General features: G+C 53.8%; 1 protein-coding gene across 1 annotated transcript in view; it reads left to right on the top strand.

Annotated features, from left to right (window-relative positions):
• SCARA5 (scavenger receptor class A member 5) overlaps positions 1-16,629 on the top strand; it is a 105,423-nt gene that overhangs the window by 61,659 nt on the left and 27,135 nt on the right. The window contains exons 4-7 of the mRNA XM_081269815.1: positions 1,618-2,292; positions 10,969-11,049; positions 12,973-13,071; positions 14,693-14,749. Coding sequence (XP_081125941.1) covers positions 1,618-2,292; positions 10,969-11,049; positions 12,973-13,071; positions 14,693-14,749 — 912 coding nt within the window. The remainder of the gene's footprint in view (positions 1-1,617; positions 2,293-10,968; positions 11,050-12,972; positions 13,072-14,692; positions 14,750-16,629) is intronic.

Genomic DNA, 16,629 nt, shown 5'->3' with positions numbered 1-16,629 from the left:
GGGGGAATTTGAGACAGACTCCAACTTCTCCAGCCTTCTGCACCTCTGAACTTAATCCGAGGTGACGTTCCTCCTCCAGGGTGGCCACCACACAGTGTGCTTCCAGAAGCATCACTGAAGGATTGCAGTAGCAGATGTTCACGTGGCCCAAGAACCCTCACACCTATTTCCCCCTTCCCAGTGTGAAGTTCTGGAAGGGAACTTACTTTGAATTTTCTCATTGTTTGAACAAGATTTGTATCAAGGTCAGGGTTCTCTCATTTCCAAGATTTACAAGGCAGAATTCTCCTTGTGCCTCAGCTTCTCCCACCTCCTACTCTGTCTCTCCCCTGCTCCTGGTTTCCTTTTCCTCCCTTGCAGAGCAGAGCGGGGAGACAAGCATCTCTAGACACCCCAGGCAGCATCACACCTGGCTCAGTGCAGTCCATGAACCCCCAAGAGACAGAGATGCCGGAGTCTAGCAATAAGGTCCCTTCTCTCCGTATCACCAAAGAGCTGTTTATAAACAAGAAAAGGGACCCCAAGGAAAGGATGAGGAGTCCCCAGGATGGCTTGTTTGCTAACAAGAGGAAGAGGGCACCTAGAGGAAGGTCGGAGGAGCAGAGAGGGACGGTACAGAGATGGAAGAGCAGGTTTCCCTGGCCCAGAGGGGCCATTGCTGCAGCAGGAAGAAATGGGACCTTGAACTAAGGAGGCCATAAAATAAACACTGTCCCTGTTGTCAGACGGTGTTCCTTTAGGCAGTTCGGGAGGCGACTTGGGGGAAAGCCCAGGCTCCAGAGAGACCCTCTGGGTTAGGATTTGCTTTACTTCCGTGGGCAGCCTTCACTGGTCTCACTGTGAAAGAGATAAGTGCACTGGCTCGGTCCACTTTAGGCTGCTGCCTTAGAGTGGGTACTTTACAAACAACAGAACTGTGGTGCTCACAGACCTGGAGGCCGGGAAGTACAAGGTCAGGGCTCCAGCAGATTCAGGGTCTGGTGAGGCCCTATTTCACCAGGTGTCATACATGACACCTCCCGTGTCCTACATGGCAGAAACAGCAAACAGTTCCCTTGCACCTCTTTTACAAGGTCATAATCTCTTTCCTGAGGGCTCTGACCGCAGGGCTTAGCTGCCTGCTCAAGACCCCACCTCTTAATATTATCACTTTGGCAAGTAAGTGATTTGGGGGCGGGGCAGGGTGGGGATCACACCTTTGGAGATTTCTGCCTCCTAAAGTTAAGGGGATCACAACGCCCAATATTAAATGGAGCTGCACAAAACTGCTGTTACACAACCACTTTTCAATGCACAACAGCAGTTTCTTATGGGTCATCTTGTCGCAGGAGGTTTAGCTCAGCGGGGCAGTTCACCTGCACCCCTAAGCTACTCAGGATCCTTTAAGTTGCAGAGCCCAGGTCACATCCCAGACCAATTAAATCGCCATCTCTGCAGTTGGGACACCTAGCTGGGTGAGTCTAAGGTGTGAGCTCGTTTGGGACCATTGAGCTTCGTTAGCCCAGCGCTCCGCTTTTCCTTCTCCTGTCTCTTACTGAGCATCTACAGCATGGCAGGCTTGCCTCCTGTCGCCTGAACTTCCTCCCCAGCAGCGCTCACCTCTCCTCTCCTCCGCAGTGTCCAGGCCCCGCAGCTCCCCGGACGACCTGAAGGCGCTGACTCGCAATGTGAACCGGCTGAATGAGACCTTCCGGGACTTGCAGCTGCGGCTGCTGCAGGCTCCGCTGCAAGCGGACCTGACGGAGCAGGTGTGGAAGGTGCAGGACGCGCTGCAGAACCACTCGGACTCGCTGCTGGCGCTGGCGGGCGCGGTGCAGAGGCTGGAGGGCGCGCTGTGGGGCCTGCACGCGCAGGCGGCTCAGACCGAGCAGGCGGTGGCCCTGCTGCGGGACCGCACGGGCCAGCAGAGCGACGCGGCGCAGCTGGAGCTGTACCAGCTGCAGGTGGAGAGCAACCGCAGCCAGCTGCTGCTGCGGCGCCACGCGGGCCTGCTGGACGGGCTGGCCCGAAGGGTGGGCGTCCTGGGCGAAGAGCTGGCCGACATGGGCGGCGCGGTGCGTGGCCTCAATCACAGCCTGTCCTATGACGTGGCCCTCCACCACACGCGGCTGCAGGACCTGCAGGTCCTGGTGAGCAACGCCAGCGAGGACACGCGCCGCATGCGGCTGGTGCACATGGACCTGGAGCTGCAGCTCAAACAGGAGCTGGCCACGCTCAACACGGTGACCGAGGACCTGCGCCTCAAGGACTGGGAGCACTCCATCGCGCTGAGAAACATCTCCCTCGCCAAAGGTACCCTCTGACCCCACCCCAGCCCACAGAGCCTCCTGGGGTCCCCCCCTGCTCAGGCCTCCCTCCTGCACGTCGCTCCCCAAGGGTCCCCAGTGCATTCCTCAGTCCAAGCTCAACTCCTTCTTTTAAGTCTTGCCTTTCGAGACTCTGGAATTTTCTGTGGGAATGATCTAACTCTGCCTACTTCCAAGGCCTTGCCCAGGTCTCTCCCCTGGGTAAACCTACCTAGGACAGAGTGGACTCAGCCTCTACATCTGTAGGCAGGAGAATGGCCACGGGGACTAACCCGGGTCTGGGTAGCTAGAGCTTGGACGCGCTGGCTGTAGCTCCAGGTCTCGGGGCTGCCTGAAGAAGAAGACCTGGCTGCAACCTCAGGTTCAAGTAGGGCCATGGTGAAGTTCCAAGGAGTGGAAAATTCCAAACTAAGCTTTCTAGGCAGTTAGAAGGTGTCCTCGTACAGGTGAAAACATATTTCATTTAACCATTAATTAGTTTCATTTGTAACTCAAATGCAACAGCAAAAATGGGTAGGGCCTCCATTAACCTCCTGCCCTGGGACCCAGAGCCCAGGGACCCGACTTCCCACTCTTTACTTCTGGCTAATCAGCCCCTCCCCAACCCTTCCCTCTCCAATTCCTTCCTGAAGCACATGCTGTCAGAGGTGCCTTTCACGCCACGTTGCCTGGTGCTCACACCCCACAGCTCCTCAAGGGCTGTCAGAGTCATTAGACTCCCCTCAGCCTGCCAGTCAGCACCAACAATGCCATACTGATTACCTACTGTTGGTTGGGTACTGCGCCCAGTGTATCTCATCGGGCATCTTTCAAACCAGCACCTATCTGAAGAAGCATCATGGTCCCCACTGGATTGCTGAGGGAAGCTTAAATAGCTAGTCTGGGTTATAGGACAGGGAGGGAGAGGATGGAGTGGGATTTGAACCTGGCCATTCTGATTCTGGCACCAATGTGTTCTCTGTCACATTCCCCTCTGTCCTGCCTGCCTTCCACCTCCATACGGGAAGCACAAACAGCTGTCTGCAGGCACCCAGGCACCTCCTCCAAGGACTGCTCATGAGCTCTCCCCTGCCTCTGAGCTTCCACACTCGGAACAGCGAGTTTTATCCTGGTGCTTTCCATTTGTAAAGTCCTTTGCTCTCTTGTGCATTTTTAAATTTTGAAATGACAAGACAAACTGTGAGGCTGGTTTCAGGCGGGTGTCTTGATGAAGGAGGGGTAGGATTTTGGCTCAAAACAATCAAGGCTCAGGCAGAAGTGCCTGATTACTCAGGGCCACGTGGCTGATAATGATCCAAACTAGGATTTTTTTTTATTTCAACAGCTTTAATAAGATATAATTTGCATGCCACAGAATTCACTCCTTGTAAATTAGTGTGCAATTCAATGTCCAAGAGTTTTAGTCCCAGCACCCAGAGTGCATTCTGCTGCCCTCAGTCCATTGGTATGCTTCTGTGTCCCCAACCTTAACAATGCATACACAGAAGTGGGGCTCAGTGAACACTCAACAACCATTGGATCTTGAGGCCAGGCAATCAGAGGCTCCCCTGCTCCATCTGTCATCTGTTCCTGATCACTTTGAGCTCAGGGTCAAAGGAAGGTAAGCTATAGAATTTCTTCTTTCAAATTTATGCCCCTGCTTTTCTGATCTTCTCTGTTTCTTGACCTCCCCTTTCTGTAGAAGTCCACGTAGGCACCTCCTAATAACAGTAGCCACACTGCATTATGACCTATGATGAACGAGGCACTTTACAGACGTTCATTCCCCTAATAGATGCTCAAAACCGCTAAGTCTCACATCCTGGGAGAAGTCTTATCTTCCTCCCTTTGTAGATAAGAAACCCAAATAACATTCCCACTGCTTCTTATGCAGTTGGCAAGTAGCAAAGTCAAGGTCGAAACGTGGGTCTATGGGGCTCAGAAACCCATCCTGCTCTACAGCTGCAGGCAGCAATGGCGGTTGGAGTGCTGAGGCCGCTCTCTGGGGCTTCTTTTACAGTGTCACTCAGAAGAGCTTCACCCCGTGACCTAGACACTCCTGAGCCACCACCTCAGTGATTAGGGTTCAACATATGGATTGGGGAGGGGGCACATGACATTCAGACCACAGCCCTGGGGTACCTGGCTCTTCACCACTGGACACCACTGGGCCCCTCCAGCTGTCAGTGTCACCCTTCATCTGCTGTGTCCACCCTTTCCCATGTCCCTCTCTCACTGTTGCCAGGTACCCAGTCGTTGTTTTTAGAAAGTCTTGTATTTGGTTTATCTGGTGTAATTTCCCTTCTGCTTTACTGAGTCAGAACTCTACGCTGGCTTTGGATGGTGGATGCTATACCACCTAAGCTCCCGGGCATTTCCTACTTCTGTCTGGAGTGACCTCAGTTCCTCCTAAAGGTCTTTAAACACACATACAAACACTCACACACACATATATACACGAACCCTACACATGCACCTATACACATGTACGTGTGACACATGGACACACACGTGCACGCCCACAGGTATACTCACAGTGACACACATGTGCGCATGCATGTCATACCTATGGCTGCCTTTTGCCCTTTTCTGGCTCAGATTCCACAAGTGACTCAGGTATGTGTATTTTCAGTATGAGCTTATTTTCATTATTCTTGAGTTTGGCTCAAATGTTTTTCATTCTCTCTTTGTTATGCGGTTTTCTATGAGTTTGGTCTGCAGTTTGTCTTTTGCAGATATTCACAGTGGGGCTTTATGTTTTCTGCTTTGTTTTGGCAGCAATGATTAGGTTTGTTGAAATCTGTGTGTGGATTTCAAAGAATTAGAGAATTTAAGATTATCTGAGAGAGGAGGCATCAAGTAGGAGAAAGATAACCAGAGGGGGAGCCACACAGGGAGGAGAGCACTGGGCACTGCCTGGAGGCAGACTTCCCAGGCTCGTTCAGATGGTTATTTGCTAGAATCAAAGTTTTCTAAAATCACAGTGGAAACAGATCTCAGAAATGATCTAGTCCTGTTTTACAGTGGAGGACTCTAAGGCCCCTTGAGGAAAAATCATTTGCCCAAGTCAAATGGCAAGCCTGTGGCCCAGTTATGGCTAAAAATCACATCTCTTTATGCACAAAAACAAGTTTTTTAAGCAGAAATATCTGGGAGCTTCTTTTTCAAGAAAAAAAAAATGCCATCTAGGAGAGCAGAGAGTCCAACTGAAGACACATTTTAAGGGGATGTGGAATGGAATCCAGGCTCTGAGGCCGGGACTTGGGCCTCTAGTTAACAGGGATCTGTTGGAGGGGTTGGCATCCCTGTGAACAGCGCCACGTGTGAACTAGTGGTCCTACTCCATGGAGGCTCAGATGTGTGGATGGGGAGGGGATCCCCGGGCAGGGTGTGTGGCCCTGCCGCATCTGACTCTGCTGCCGTGGAGTGGAGGGCACGCTGTGGAAATGACAGTTGCACCCAGCTGGTCCCACCTGCTTTGCCCCTGAGACTCAGAAGACCACTGCCAGGGCGGTCCCTGCACCTTTCAGAGCTCGAGTCTCCCTGGCTCTGAATAGGACTGGTGGACCCTGTGCTTAGAGAGATGCCTGAGTGACGAGGGCACGGGAACAAAGTGCTCAGGGACAGGTGCCCCAGCTCCAGTGCTGGTGACTCCGGGAGCCCAGAGCAGAGCACTCAGTGGAAAGGCTCCACCCTCCATCAGGGTGGGTCAGTGAGGATCTGGGGTCGGTGTCCATCACTGTACTGCGGCTTCAGCCCAGGTCGTCTTTGTTCTGGGCAGGTTGTTCCCCCAATTCCAGCATTCACAGGTCCCCCCCACAGGACCCAGGAAGTGGGGAGGGTTTGCTTCCTTCTCTGTTGCCTGGCCCCCAGGACAATCCTGGTGCTTCTCCCAAAGGCTCAGTCCCTGGTCCTCATCTGGTGGGAAGATGCACTTAGGGAGCATCTCCCGACAGCCAGGCAGGGCAGGACTGCAGAGGGATACGTGGGCAGGCTGGTGGATCGGCCCTGAGCAGAGCGGGATCCTCCTCCCTGCCCAGCCTCCTCCTCACTGCGGCCTGCCTGGCTGATGGAGAGGACACCGAGCGGATATAACAGGGGACAGCATAAGCATCGAGAAGTGACAGAGCTCACGTGCACACCACAGGGAGCAACTGATCTGCCAGGGCTTCCTACTGCCCAGTAGGACTGTCATTCTTAGAATCCCAACCAGGGCTGCGTGAGGCACGAAGCCACAGAGAGAGGGAGCCCCGATGTACACATCACCTGTCCATGTTGGGGACCACAGTCTAAGGGGGTGACTGTACCCAAGGGGAAGGCAGGAGCTCACGGACACTCCAACAAGGGCACTCACTGCACAGCCATCTCCCTGCCCAAGGAGCCTGAGGAGTCAGAGCTGTGGGCATGAAGGTGGCCTCAGGGCTCAGGGGGAAGGAACTCTGAGAAAGGAAAGGATTTAGCCAACGTCTGGGGCCATCATGAGGAGCAGAGTTTGCTGAGGAGGAGGGGAGTGTGTGTTTGAAACATCCCCCACCAGCCTGCGCAGAAGATTCAGATGCCAGCCTTGTGCGGGGTCTCCCACGGGCTGTGTCTGAGTGCACTTGGCTGTTTTCAGGATTTGGAGAAATGAATCAGGCAGCAGCGTACACAGCGGGCTGGAGTGGGGGGAGCAGAGACCAGGGAGACTTTAAAGAGGCAGGAGAGAAGCCAAGGACCCATGTAGGAGGTAGAGACATGGGGCCCTCCTCCAGAACAAGCCTGAATGATCCTGGGGGAGGGGACTGAAGGGACAAAGGAAGAGGACTGAAAGCAGGCCCCCGATTCCTGAGAAGAGCAGATCCTGGGAATGCATTGCTAGACAGCAGCTGCGGTCCAAAGAGCTCAGGGTACCAGGGGACCAAGCCCCAAGAGGCTCTGGCCAACCTCTAGGCTCTTCTGAGTCAGACTGGCCACTGTGGCCTGAGGATGGGACCAGATATGGAGAGGAGTGCCCACCTTCACTGACCAGCTTCTTCCAGTTCACCTCTGCCAAGGCCCTCACCAGCCCTACCTGTGTTTGCATTGGTGTCCATGGACATTCCTGTTTGGGCAGTTTGGGATCTACCTCCCCCGGGTGAGCTGCCCAATCAGGGTGATCTCAGGGGCACCTCAGAATAGCATGACGCAGTGATCTTATAACAGAAGCAGTATGAAAAGGCAGGTGTGGACGGCCAGGGCTGGCCTCTTCAAGCTTCCAAAGCCTTCAACATCCGGCGTGTCATGGAGTCCGCACTCCTGCCACAACTGCATGAGAAAGGGCTTCTTACCCCCCTTTAACAGAACCAGGACCTGGGCCCATGTTCAACTGTCTCCATGTTCAACTCCCATTTTCCTAATTACCTCCACTCCCTGCTGCCCACCTTCTGGGTTGTTCCACTGGGCGGTCATCCTTTCTCTCTTAGCCAGTGACGCTCCTGAGAAGATCTGTGCCTGTGTCTGTGTTGGTCAGCTTTTTCTCCCTGTGACAAAACAACTGAAATATCACCGTATAAAGAGGAAAGGGTTTGGGGTCACAGTTTTGGAAGTTTCAGTCCATGGTCAAGTGGCCCAATTGGTTTTGGGCCAGTGACAGGTCAGTACATCATGGCAGGAATGCACAGTGGAGGAAGCCACTCACTTCAGGGGAGCCAGGAAGCCAAGAAAGAGAAGAAGCCCAGGGTCCCAGTGTCTCCTTCAAGCCATGCTCCCATGACACAACATCCTCCTATTAAGCCCCACCTCTTAAAGGATCCACTGCCCAATAATGTCAGAGGCTGGATCTAGCCTTTAACACATGGGCCTACAGGGGACATTTTAGACCTAAACTGTGGCAGGTTCACCCCTGCACCAGCTCAATTCCTGAAGTCCTGGGCTCCTGAAGAGCAGAGAAGAGTGAGAGGACGTGAGTGTATGGGGTAGGGTCCAGCAGGTTACCTCTCTCAGCTCCTCTCTGTCCTCAACCTGGAGGGGAGGTTGCTGCATGGAGTCCGGAGCTCTTGTGTCTCTTAGCTTTTCTTTTCATTGGCTGCATGATCTTAAACCTGTTCCAGATTGGTTCTGTGACTCAGTCCTGTGCTCTAAAAACTGGGATGGATATGGCCAGTATTATTTTGCTTTTCTACACAGACAAGAGGACGATGGCTCAAACCCCAGCCCTCCTCAAATGCTTTGTACAACTCATGATTTTTTTTAAAAAATGTTGATTGCTTTTTCCCTGTGCATGTGCCATTGAACTATTAAACAGCTGTCGACTTTGGTTAGGGTCTGAGGATAGTGCCAACTTTTGGAATGTATCAGTACATCTCGATCTTGGCAGCCTGGTTGTTTTGTGTGTATTAACACCCTCTGATCTCATATGCTCATTAACTCATCAAATATTTATTGTGCAAGACTTCACCGCTACACTGTGAGTGTGTGTGTTGTAGTTTCCTAGGGCTGCCATAACAAAGCCCCACAAACTGGGTGGCTTAGAATAATAGAAACGTATTCCCTGATAGCTCTGGAGGCTGGAGTCTGAAATCGAGTTGTGCCCAGGGTTGTATCCCCTCTGAAAACTCTGAGGGAGGGTCCCCCTTTGCCTCTTCCTGTGTCCTGGTGGCAGGGGATCCTGGGTTCCTTGGCTGGCAGACGTGTCTCTCCAGGTCTGCCTCTTATCATGTGTTCTCCTAATGTCTCTCTGTTTTCTTTTCTTATGAGGATGCTAGTGATTGGGCCCCACCCCACTTCAGTGTGACCTCATCTGCTAATCACATTCCTAACAAGGGTGAGGAGGTTCAGAGTGGGCATGGATTTGGAGGGGCACTACTCCACCCAGTTCAATAGGTGTGAGTTTTACTGGAGAGCCTGAAGGCTGGGCTTCCATAGCAGGGGTGGGATGTAAAGGACAGAGTCCTGCCACAAGGGACTGGACTGTGCCCATAGGACAAGGCCATGTGAGGAGCATGTCAAATGACACCAGGTTCTGTGCCAGGTGGGTTGTTCCCGCTTTCAGCAGGAATGATGGGTGAGGGATGGTTTCACCAGGAAGGTGGCAGCGAGCAGCCACTGGGCTGGTGGCTCTCGGAGGTCAATAGTAGCCCTAGGCTGGGCACCTGGGAAAGGCAGGTGCAGCCGTGGGTGGCAGGAAGGTTCTAGGGAGGGAGAAACGTCTGGCCCTGTGGGTGTGGCAGACTGGACAGTTGCCCTACAGACCTGGAGTGAAACCACAGCTCTTCACTGGCCAGCTGGCTGTGTGGCCTCAGACAAGTAACTTCAACAAGCAGGTTATGGGGACTGAAGCCAACCACGTAGCCAGGATCCCTGCCATGCCAGAGCCTCGCCCCAGGAGGCAGCCCACTCAGGAGCAGTTAGAATCCCAGCTTCCACGGAGTGCCCAGCCAGAAACCCGAGCCTGCTCTCCGTCCTCCTGCGCCCTGCACCAGCCGGAGCCAGGGTCTGTCTCTACATTCTAAACAGGGTCCCGGGCTGGCTCTAGCTCAGCGGTTCCTTCGACAGAAAACTTACAATCTAAACAGGGTCCCTCTGATGCCACTTCCCTACCTGGGCTCCAGCCCCCCACCCCAGGTGGATGGCAGCCTCCGCATCTGCCTACCCCCCATCCGTTCCCCACACAGCAGCCTGAACCTTCCTCCTGTGCAGGTCCCATAGGGCTCTTCCCTCAGGCCCCTCCTGGGACTTCTGGGACACTCCCTCAGGTTCCAGTCTGGCACTCAGGCCAGGCCTGTGAGTGACCCCAGCTGCTTACTCCCCCACAGCTTACACAGAACTGTCCTCCCCACCCACAACGTCCCAAGTTTTCAGTTCTGGGAATACTTCAACAGAATTCACACAGGTGCATTAAAGTAGGTTAGAGATCATAACCAAGAGCCTATCTATCCTTCATGATTGTTAAGAATGAAAATAGATTGTCTTATAAATAGGACATTAGGCCAATGGAGTATCTTTTGCTTATATGAACCTACATTAATAGGTCATTGGGTGAATATGATGTCTGGGACAAATAGGCTAAGCCCCTGGAGGGACAGCCCCTCTGCCGGGACCTCTCCCTTTGCTGCCATAGTCATCCCAGGTCACCATGGCGACTACCACAGACTGGGGGCTCAGACCACAGGCCTTTCTTTCTCACAGCTGGAGGCTGGCAGTGGGGATGAGGGCCATCGTGGTGGGTTCAGGTGAGGGCTGTCCTTCTGGTCTGCAGACAGCCACCTTCCTACCGTTGTCTCCCCTGGCAGAGAGCACTTGTGTACGCTGGGGGCTGGGGAGGGGGGAAGCCTGCTGAGTGCTAGTGCTGGTGTCTCTTCTTATAAAGCTGCTAATCCCATCGTGAGGGCCCCACCCTCATGACCTCCTCTGATCCTAATCCCTTCCCAAAGGCCCACCTCCTAAAACCCTCCACTGTGGGGGGGACGTCAGCATACAGATCAGGAAGGACACGAGTGTTCAGTCCCCAGCACCCCTCACTGGCTCCTGTGAGGTGTCACTGTGGGTGCTGCTTCTTCCAGGGAGCCTTTCCTGATGTCCCCAAGACAGAGCTAGGTAGTGTCCCATGTGCTTCTAACACATAAGGCTGACTCTCTCGGCCTCCGAGGTCCTGGCTTCTTCTGCAGACATCCTGGCCCTGTTCAAGAAAGCACCTTCTCACCTAAGTGCTCTCTTCACCTTTCAGGGCCACCTGGACCCAAAGGTGACCAGGGGGATGAAGGAAAGGAAGGCAAGCCTGGCAGCCCTGGACTACCTGGACTTCGAGGTAATAGGGTTGTCTGGGAGGGACCTGGGTACCCATGAGTCCATCCTGCCTCTCCTTTCTCATTGAGGTAGATGTTGGGGCTCCCTGGATGGTGCCCATGGCGTGGCTTCCAGTGCTCTGTTCTGACAGTGGAGGCTGTTGGTGTAGCCAGAGGATGGAGCAAACCCCTCTTCTTAGGAAGGGCCAGGACCTTGAGGGAAGGAGTACAGGAGAGGACCATGGCTCCACCCAGGAGTCAGGGTCCACATGGCCAGGGCCTCCAGACCAGCCCTCCCATATGCTCTGCCCCTCCATGTTCCCACTAGGCGCCAGCTGCCCCTGCCCCACCTTGCCTCCTGCTGAAACTGCCCAGGCTCACGGACATGTCAGGAGCACCTGCCCCTCCATCTTGCTGCACATAGGGACAGCCCTGCAGACCTCAGGTGGTGGGCAGGGCACTCTGAGGCCTTCCAGGAAGACTCTTCTTAGACTCATCCTCTCAAAAGTCTAAGAAGTTAGTTTCTCAAACTTCACAACAGTGTGTTCTTGAGCCATGCAGCACACAACGTTTTTCCAGGACAGGGTAAAGATTTCAAAATGATGGAAGGAAAGGAGGTATAGGGGAGAGGGCCTGGTTACGTATTTTAGGAATTATGTCTCTTAAATCTCCAAGCATGTTGCCAATGCAGCAGAGCCAGGGGTGGGAAGGAGGAAGCCCCAGCCGGGCCTCCATGCTGGCCTCCCCTCTCAACAGAGCTCTGGAAACCAAATCGAGGGTGCCCGGGGCTCCCCAGGCTGTGCAGCCACCTTTTCTGCCTAATGAATCATAGGGTGTGGAGCTTTGGGCACAGCCTGCACTTAGAGTCAGAATTTTGTGGCCATCGGACTCTGGGAACAGATAGGCGGTGTTAGGAGGGGAGAGAAGGAAATTCCATCAGCCCTCTCCGTGGTCCTCCCACCCTCTGGAGGCCACCCGTCCTCTTCCAGCCATTTGACACTAGTGCTGGAGGAGTAATTGCTGGGAGACAGGTTTCTTGTGAAACCAGCTAGCTTTCCAGGCAGGAAGGAACAATTAGTCAGTTAATTAAGGGTGCTCTGCTTTGCAGGGATTACTGTGGGCTTAGGTCAGGCCTCCTGGGGGCCCTGGGCGCTCACTTGGTGAGAGCGTTTGTTGATTCTGGCTCTCCATGGTGCAATCAGTGCAGGCGGTGGCCATGGGGCCTCATGGCCAGGAGCCCAGGGCTGACTGGGCGGCAGGCCGTGCATCCCATTTATTGACCTTGCTGATCTCCTCCATCCTCAGCTCCAACGCCTTTCCTATACCGCCTGTATTTATGGAAAGGAAGGGATCTTCTGTACTTTCTTTAAATAAGATGGGACACTGCTTCCTCTTCCTCCTAATGGCCAAAGCCATACCCCTCCCTGAGTGCCAGTAAGCCCCTTGGATCCAGCCTGAGGTGAGGCTCACCAACCTGGAAAAGCCCAGCTCAGGTCTTGCCTCTGCCCTCTCCACGGAGTGCCCTTGGGTAGGTAGGTTACTTAACCTGCCAGGGCGGTCACTCATCTGTAGTACAGGTGAGATAATGCCTCCCAATCTGTTGTGAGGAGTAAGTGAGATACTTCATGCCCGGCACACAGAAAGTGTTCCCAAAAAGTGTTTGCTGACTCTGAACCTCCAGCAAGCATAGGTAGAGAGACTTGCTAAGTGGGGCTGGCATCACCAGCACTCATAGCAGAACTGGGCCTTTCAGTTGGGAGGCATCCAAGCCTAACTGGTAAAAGGGCTCATGGGGAAGGTGCATGCTGACCTGTTAGACGCTGCTTTTGTAACATCTTTAAGACTCGGCTTCGGAGGATCACGGTTGTGTTAGACTGTTGAACCAGACAATGACCTCTAAGGGATTTCCAGTTCTGAAGCTTTGCCATTGTCTCTTCTCTCCCCAGGTCTTCCAGGGGAGAGAGGTACCCCAGGACTGCCTGGCCCCAAGGGCGATGATGGGAAGCTGGGGGCCACAGGCCCAATGGGCATGCGCGGGTTCAAAGGTAATAATGAATCTCAGTGCACCCTGGAGCTTCTCTCTCCGCCAGGCCCCAGGCAGCATGGGAGGTTGGAGGGGTGGACCAGGGGTCTCATCCAGCCTCTGTCCAGCTGAACATTCTTGGGCAAGTGCCTCGATCTCATTAAGCCTCAGTTTTCATCTGAAAACCAGAAATTCTCATGCTGCCTGCCATCTCCGTAGGCCATCGTGCGAGTAGAGCAGGTGTGGGTGTGGAAATGCTGCAGAGGTGTGAGGGGCCTTACTAAGGTGCCGCCCAGAGCTGCAAGCAGAGGATTCCAGTGGGGGCTGCAGGACAGACAGGCTGCAGGCCCGACAGCCGCTCCTGGCCAGTGCTGCGGGCTTCCCGTGTTCTGCAATGCTCCGTGTTTCCCAGTATTTTCAACTTAATTCCCTTCTCAGATTTACACGGCCGGTGTTTCCTCTAAGTGCTTTTTCTTCCTATGTCCAGTTCCCTTGTTCAGTTTTAGGGGAACGTCCTTGAGAGTCAGCCCATGTCTTTCCATTTGCTTTTAAGATTGCCAGACCTCTTGTCAGCACTGCAAAAGATGAGGACGTCCGTTGCTCTTTTCCCAAGTTTTCTGCTCGTCACTGGTTGCAATAGCTCAGAAAGCAGTATTAAGAACCATTCCCACGCCCTCGTCTGGGATGGTCTCTTCATCTTGGAACACTGGCAAGTCTTAGTCTCCTCTCCAGTTGGTGGTGAAACCGGCTGAGGGTTTTCCTTTCTTTTATGATCCCCATTTAAAAATTCATTTGAAAACAGATTATAAGACCGATATATCCTTGTTGAAAAAAAAAATTAGATAGTACTGATGTGTTCCAAGGATAAAGAGCAAGAACCCCTCTTCCCCGGGGGGTTCAGCTATTATTCTTTACAATGACCACCGTGAACTCTTTGGAACACATCCTGCCCGACCTTTCTCTGAGTACTTACATATATATCGTTGCTTTTGTTTTTTTTTTTTTTTTTTAATAAAACTTGGACTTTGACTTGCTCTTTTCATTCACAGTAAGCTGTGAGCTTTGATTGGCAGATACTTTTCCAGAGAGCCTTGAAATAGGATCCCCTGGGTATTTTCATGCCCTTTGAGTGGTGCCAAGGCTTTCGAACTTCTCTGTAGAGTGAGGTGCCAGCTGGGAAAAGAACGCTTCTCTTTTAACCATATCCTGTGAAGGGAATTTCAAAATTCCCTGGAAACTCTTGCTTGTGTTTTCATCTCTCCCACCAGAAAATCTGCCTGAGACACAAACGGTCTGTATGTCCCTGAAGCCCACCTCTCCTCCTCCCTGTGCTCCTTAGAGGAGCTCAGATGTGGCCTTCTCTGTGCAATACTGTGTGTTCTCTGAGTTTGTGTGCTGGATGCTCATCGTCTGTGCTGTACCTAGGAGGGAACGGGACACCCTCAGCCAGACCACTCTTTCCTGGGGTGACCAGAGCAGGTGACCTAATCGCAGAGCTCCTGTCTCCCCTGCTGTGTTCTCTCGTTGCTGGTGGCTCCTGCCTGGGGTTTTCTTCAGGATTGAGTCAATAACTCTGCAGATGATGTTTTCTTAACAATTAGAGTTTGTTTCCATTCCTAATACCCGTCTTCCTCCTGTTTCAGGTGACCGAGGCCCGAAAGGAGAGAAAGGGGAGCGAGGAGACCGAGCCGGGGATGCCAGTAAGCAAGTCCTCCCGGGTCACTGGGTGCTGTGCCCACAGGGGTGGAGCTCATGCCCATCACCATGAGGTCAGGGTCCAGGGACTAGAACCACATGCTGCGGTCAAGTGTCAAAGAGGCTCCCTCCCTTCTGGGGGGCTCTGCTGGTCCAGCAAGATATTGCCAGAGCCCAGGGGCAGAGGCTGTTTCTGGAGGTGGTAACAACCTGTGCTTGTGTGGGTGAATCTGGAGGCTCCCCGCTGGTGGCCTCTGGAGCTGGCTGTGTAGAATCTCAGTGCCTCCGTATTCTCATCTACAGAATGGGGATAAGAAGAGTCCTTGCCTCCTAGGGTCAAGGTGAGAGTTAAAGGAGTCGATCTATGTGAAGTTCTTCACCTGGTTAGGACTCGGGATGTGCCACTATTGTCATTCCTTCCCATGCACCAATTCAGACCTCCTTCCTTAAATCATCAGAGACGCTTGCCAAAACTCAGTCACTGACCTTACGAAAAATGGGGTGTTACATAGGGAAGAGCACAGAACCCAAGTGGAATCTCCTGTTTCTCTCCCTTGCCACTAAGAGGGTGGTGAGGTTGGAGACCACCCAGATGCTCCCTGCAGCGGGCACAGGGGTGCCACCTTATCTGGCTGTGCTGCTCTCTTCCAGGGTGTATGTGTAGAATCTCGGAAAGATTGCCAGACAAGAATGAAGAGAGTCTCCCGGCCAAGTTTTAAACAAAAACAAAGCCACCAGCACGTCGTACTGCTGGCTCCGAACCGCGGCCGCCCCGCGTGAGGGCGTGAGCCCATTATCGCCTCCTTGGGCATCACATTCCCGGCTTGGCCCTGGGAGGCCTGGGCCTGGGAGGGGTGCCCACGGGCTCCATTCCGTGGACCCCAGGAAAAGAGCCACTGCAGAGTTATAGGCTGGCCTAGACCGAGGGCCCCCCTAAGAGGCTGGGCATGAACGTGTTCTTGGGGTGCTGGGCTGTTTCTGACAGAACACTGCCAAGGTAGCTGCGGAGATGGTGGCATTTAGCTCTCAGAAATAAACAACTCTGACAGCTCGGGCAGGAAGGGAAGGACTGTGGGGAAAGATGAGCTTTGAGGGGGAGATCGGAAACGCTGCCACATACCGGAGGGTCTGGTCAGGGCCTCTCTGGCTGCTGTTCTTCCTGCTATTGACTAGAGAAGAGACGGGGGTCAGAGCCAGCCAGGGACCGTGGGTATGAAGCATGTTCCGGTCACTGTCTACCTGACTTCTGTGGCCAAGCTGGCTGGGCTCGAGGCAGGGCACAGAGTGGGGAGGTGGGAGCCCAGGGCCCCCTGGGGATGGGTGGGAGGCCTGGGGAAGGGCCCCCATTCACTTGGCCCTGGGGCCTGCTGACCACACAGCCAGAGGCCGATGTCAATCTGGATGCCCCTCCCCAGGGACTGAGGCTTTCTTTCCTGCCTTGAAGAGACTACACCCTGACTGGAGTCCAGAGCTCAGACCCAAAGCTCTGAGCTCTCCCTTCCAAGTCCCCCAGATGGCCTCCTGGGGGGTGGAACAGGAGAGTGAGGGCCTCGGCAGAGGCAGTTCATCGACAGGAAGCTGTTCACAACACCGGGAGGAACACAGAGACACACAGGAGTCACTGACACCAAAACCGGAAGGCCATTACCTGTCTTCCCCTTATCAGGGGCTCAGAGAGGAGGCCTGAGTCCCACATCAGTAGGCAGGGACAGCCGAGAACTGAGTGCCTGGGTGTTCAGGGACGAGAGCGCGGGCCCTGGTCCTGGACAGTGGGTTCCTGGACAGCAGGTTCCTGGACAGTGGGGTCTTGGAGAGTGGGGGTGAGCCCCAGAAAATCCCTAGTGATTCCCTCCCTCACTACTCAGTCTAGGTCTAGTGATGGCGG

The sequence above is a fragment of the Spermophilus citellus genome (assembly GCF_964194105.1).
Source record: "Spermophilus citellus genome assembly, chromosome: 16".
In the NCBI taxonomy this organism is placed as follows: Eukaryota; Metazoa; Chordata; class Mammalia; order Rodentia; family Sciuridae; genus Spermophilus; species Spermophilus citellus.
Note: the sequence above shows the minus strand (reverse complement) of the source record. Positions and strands in the feature narration are given on the sequence as shown.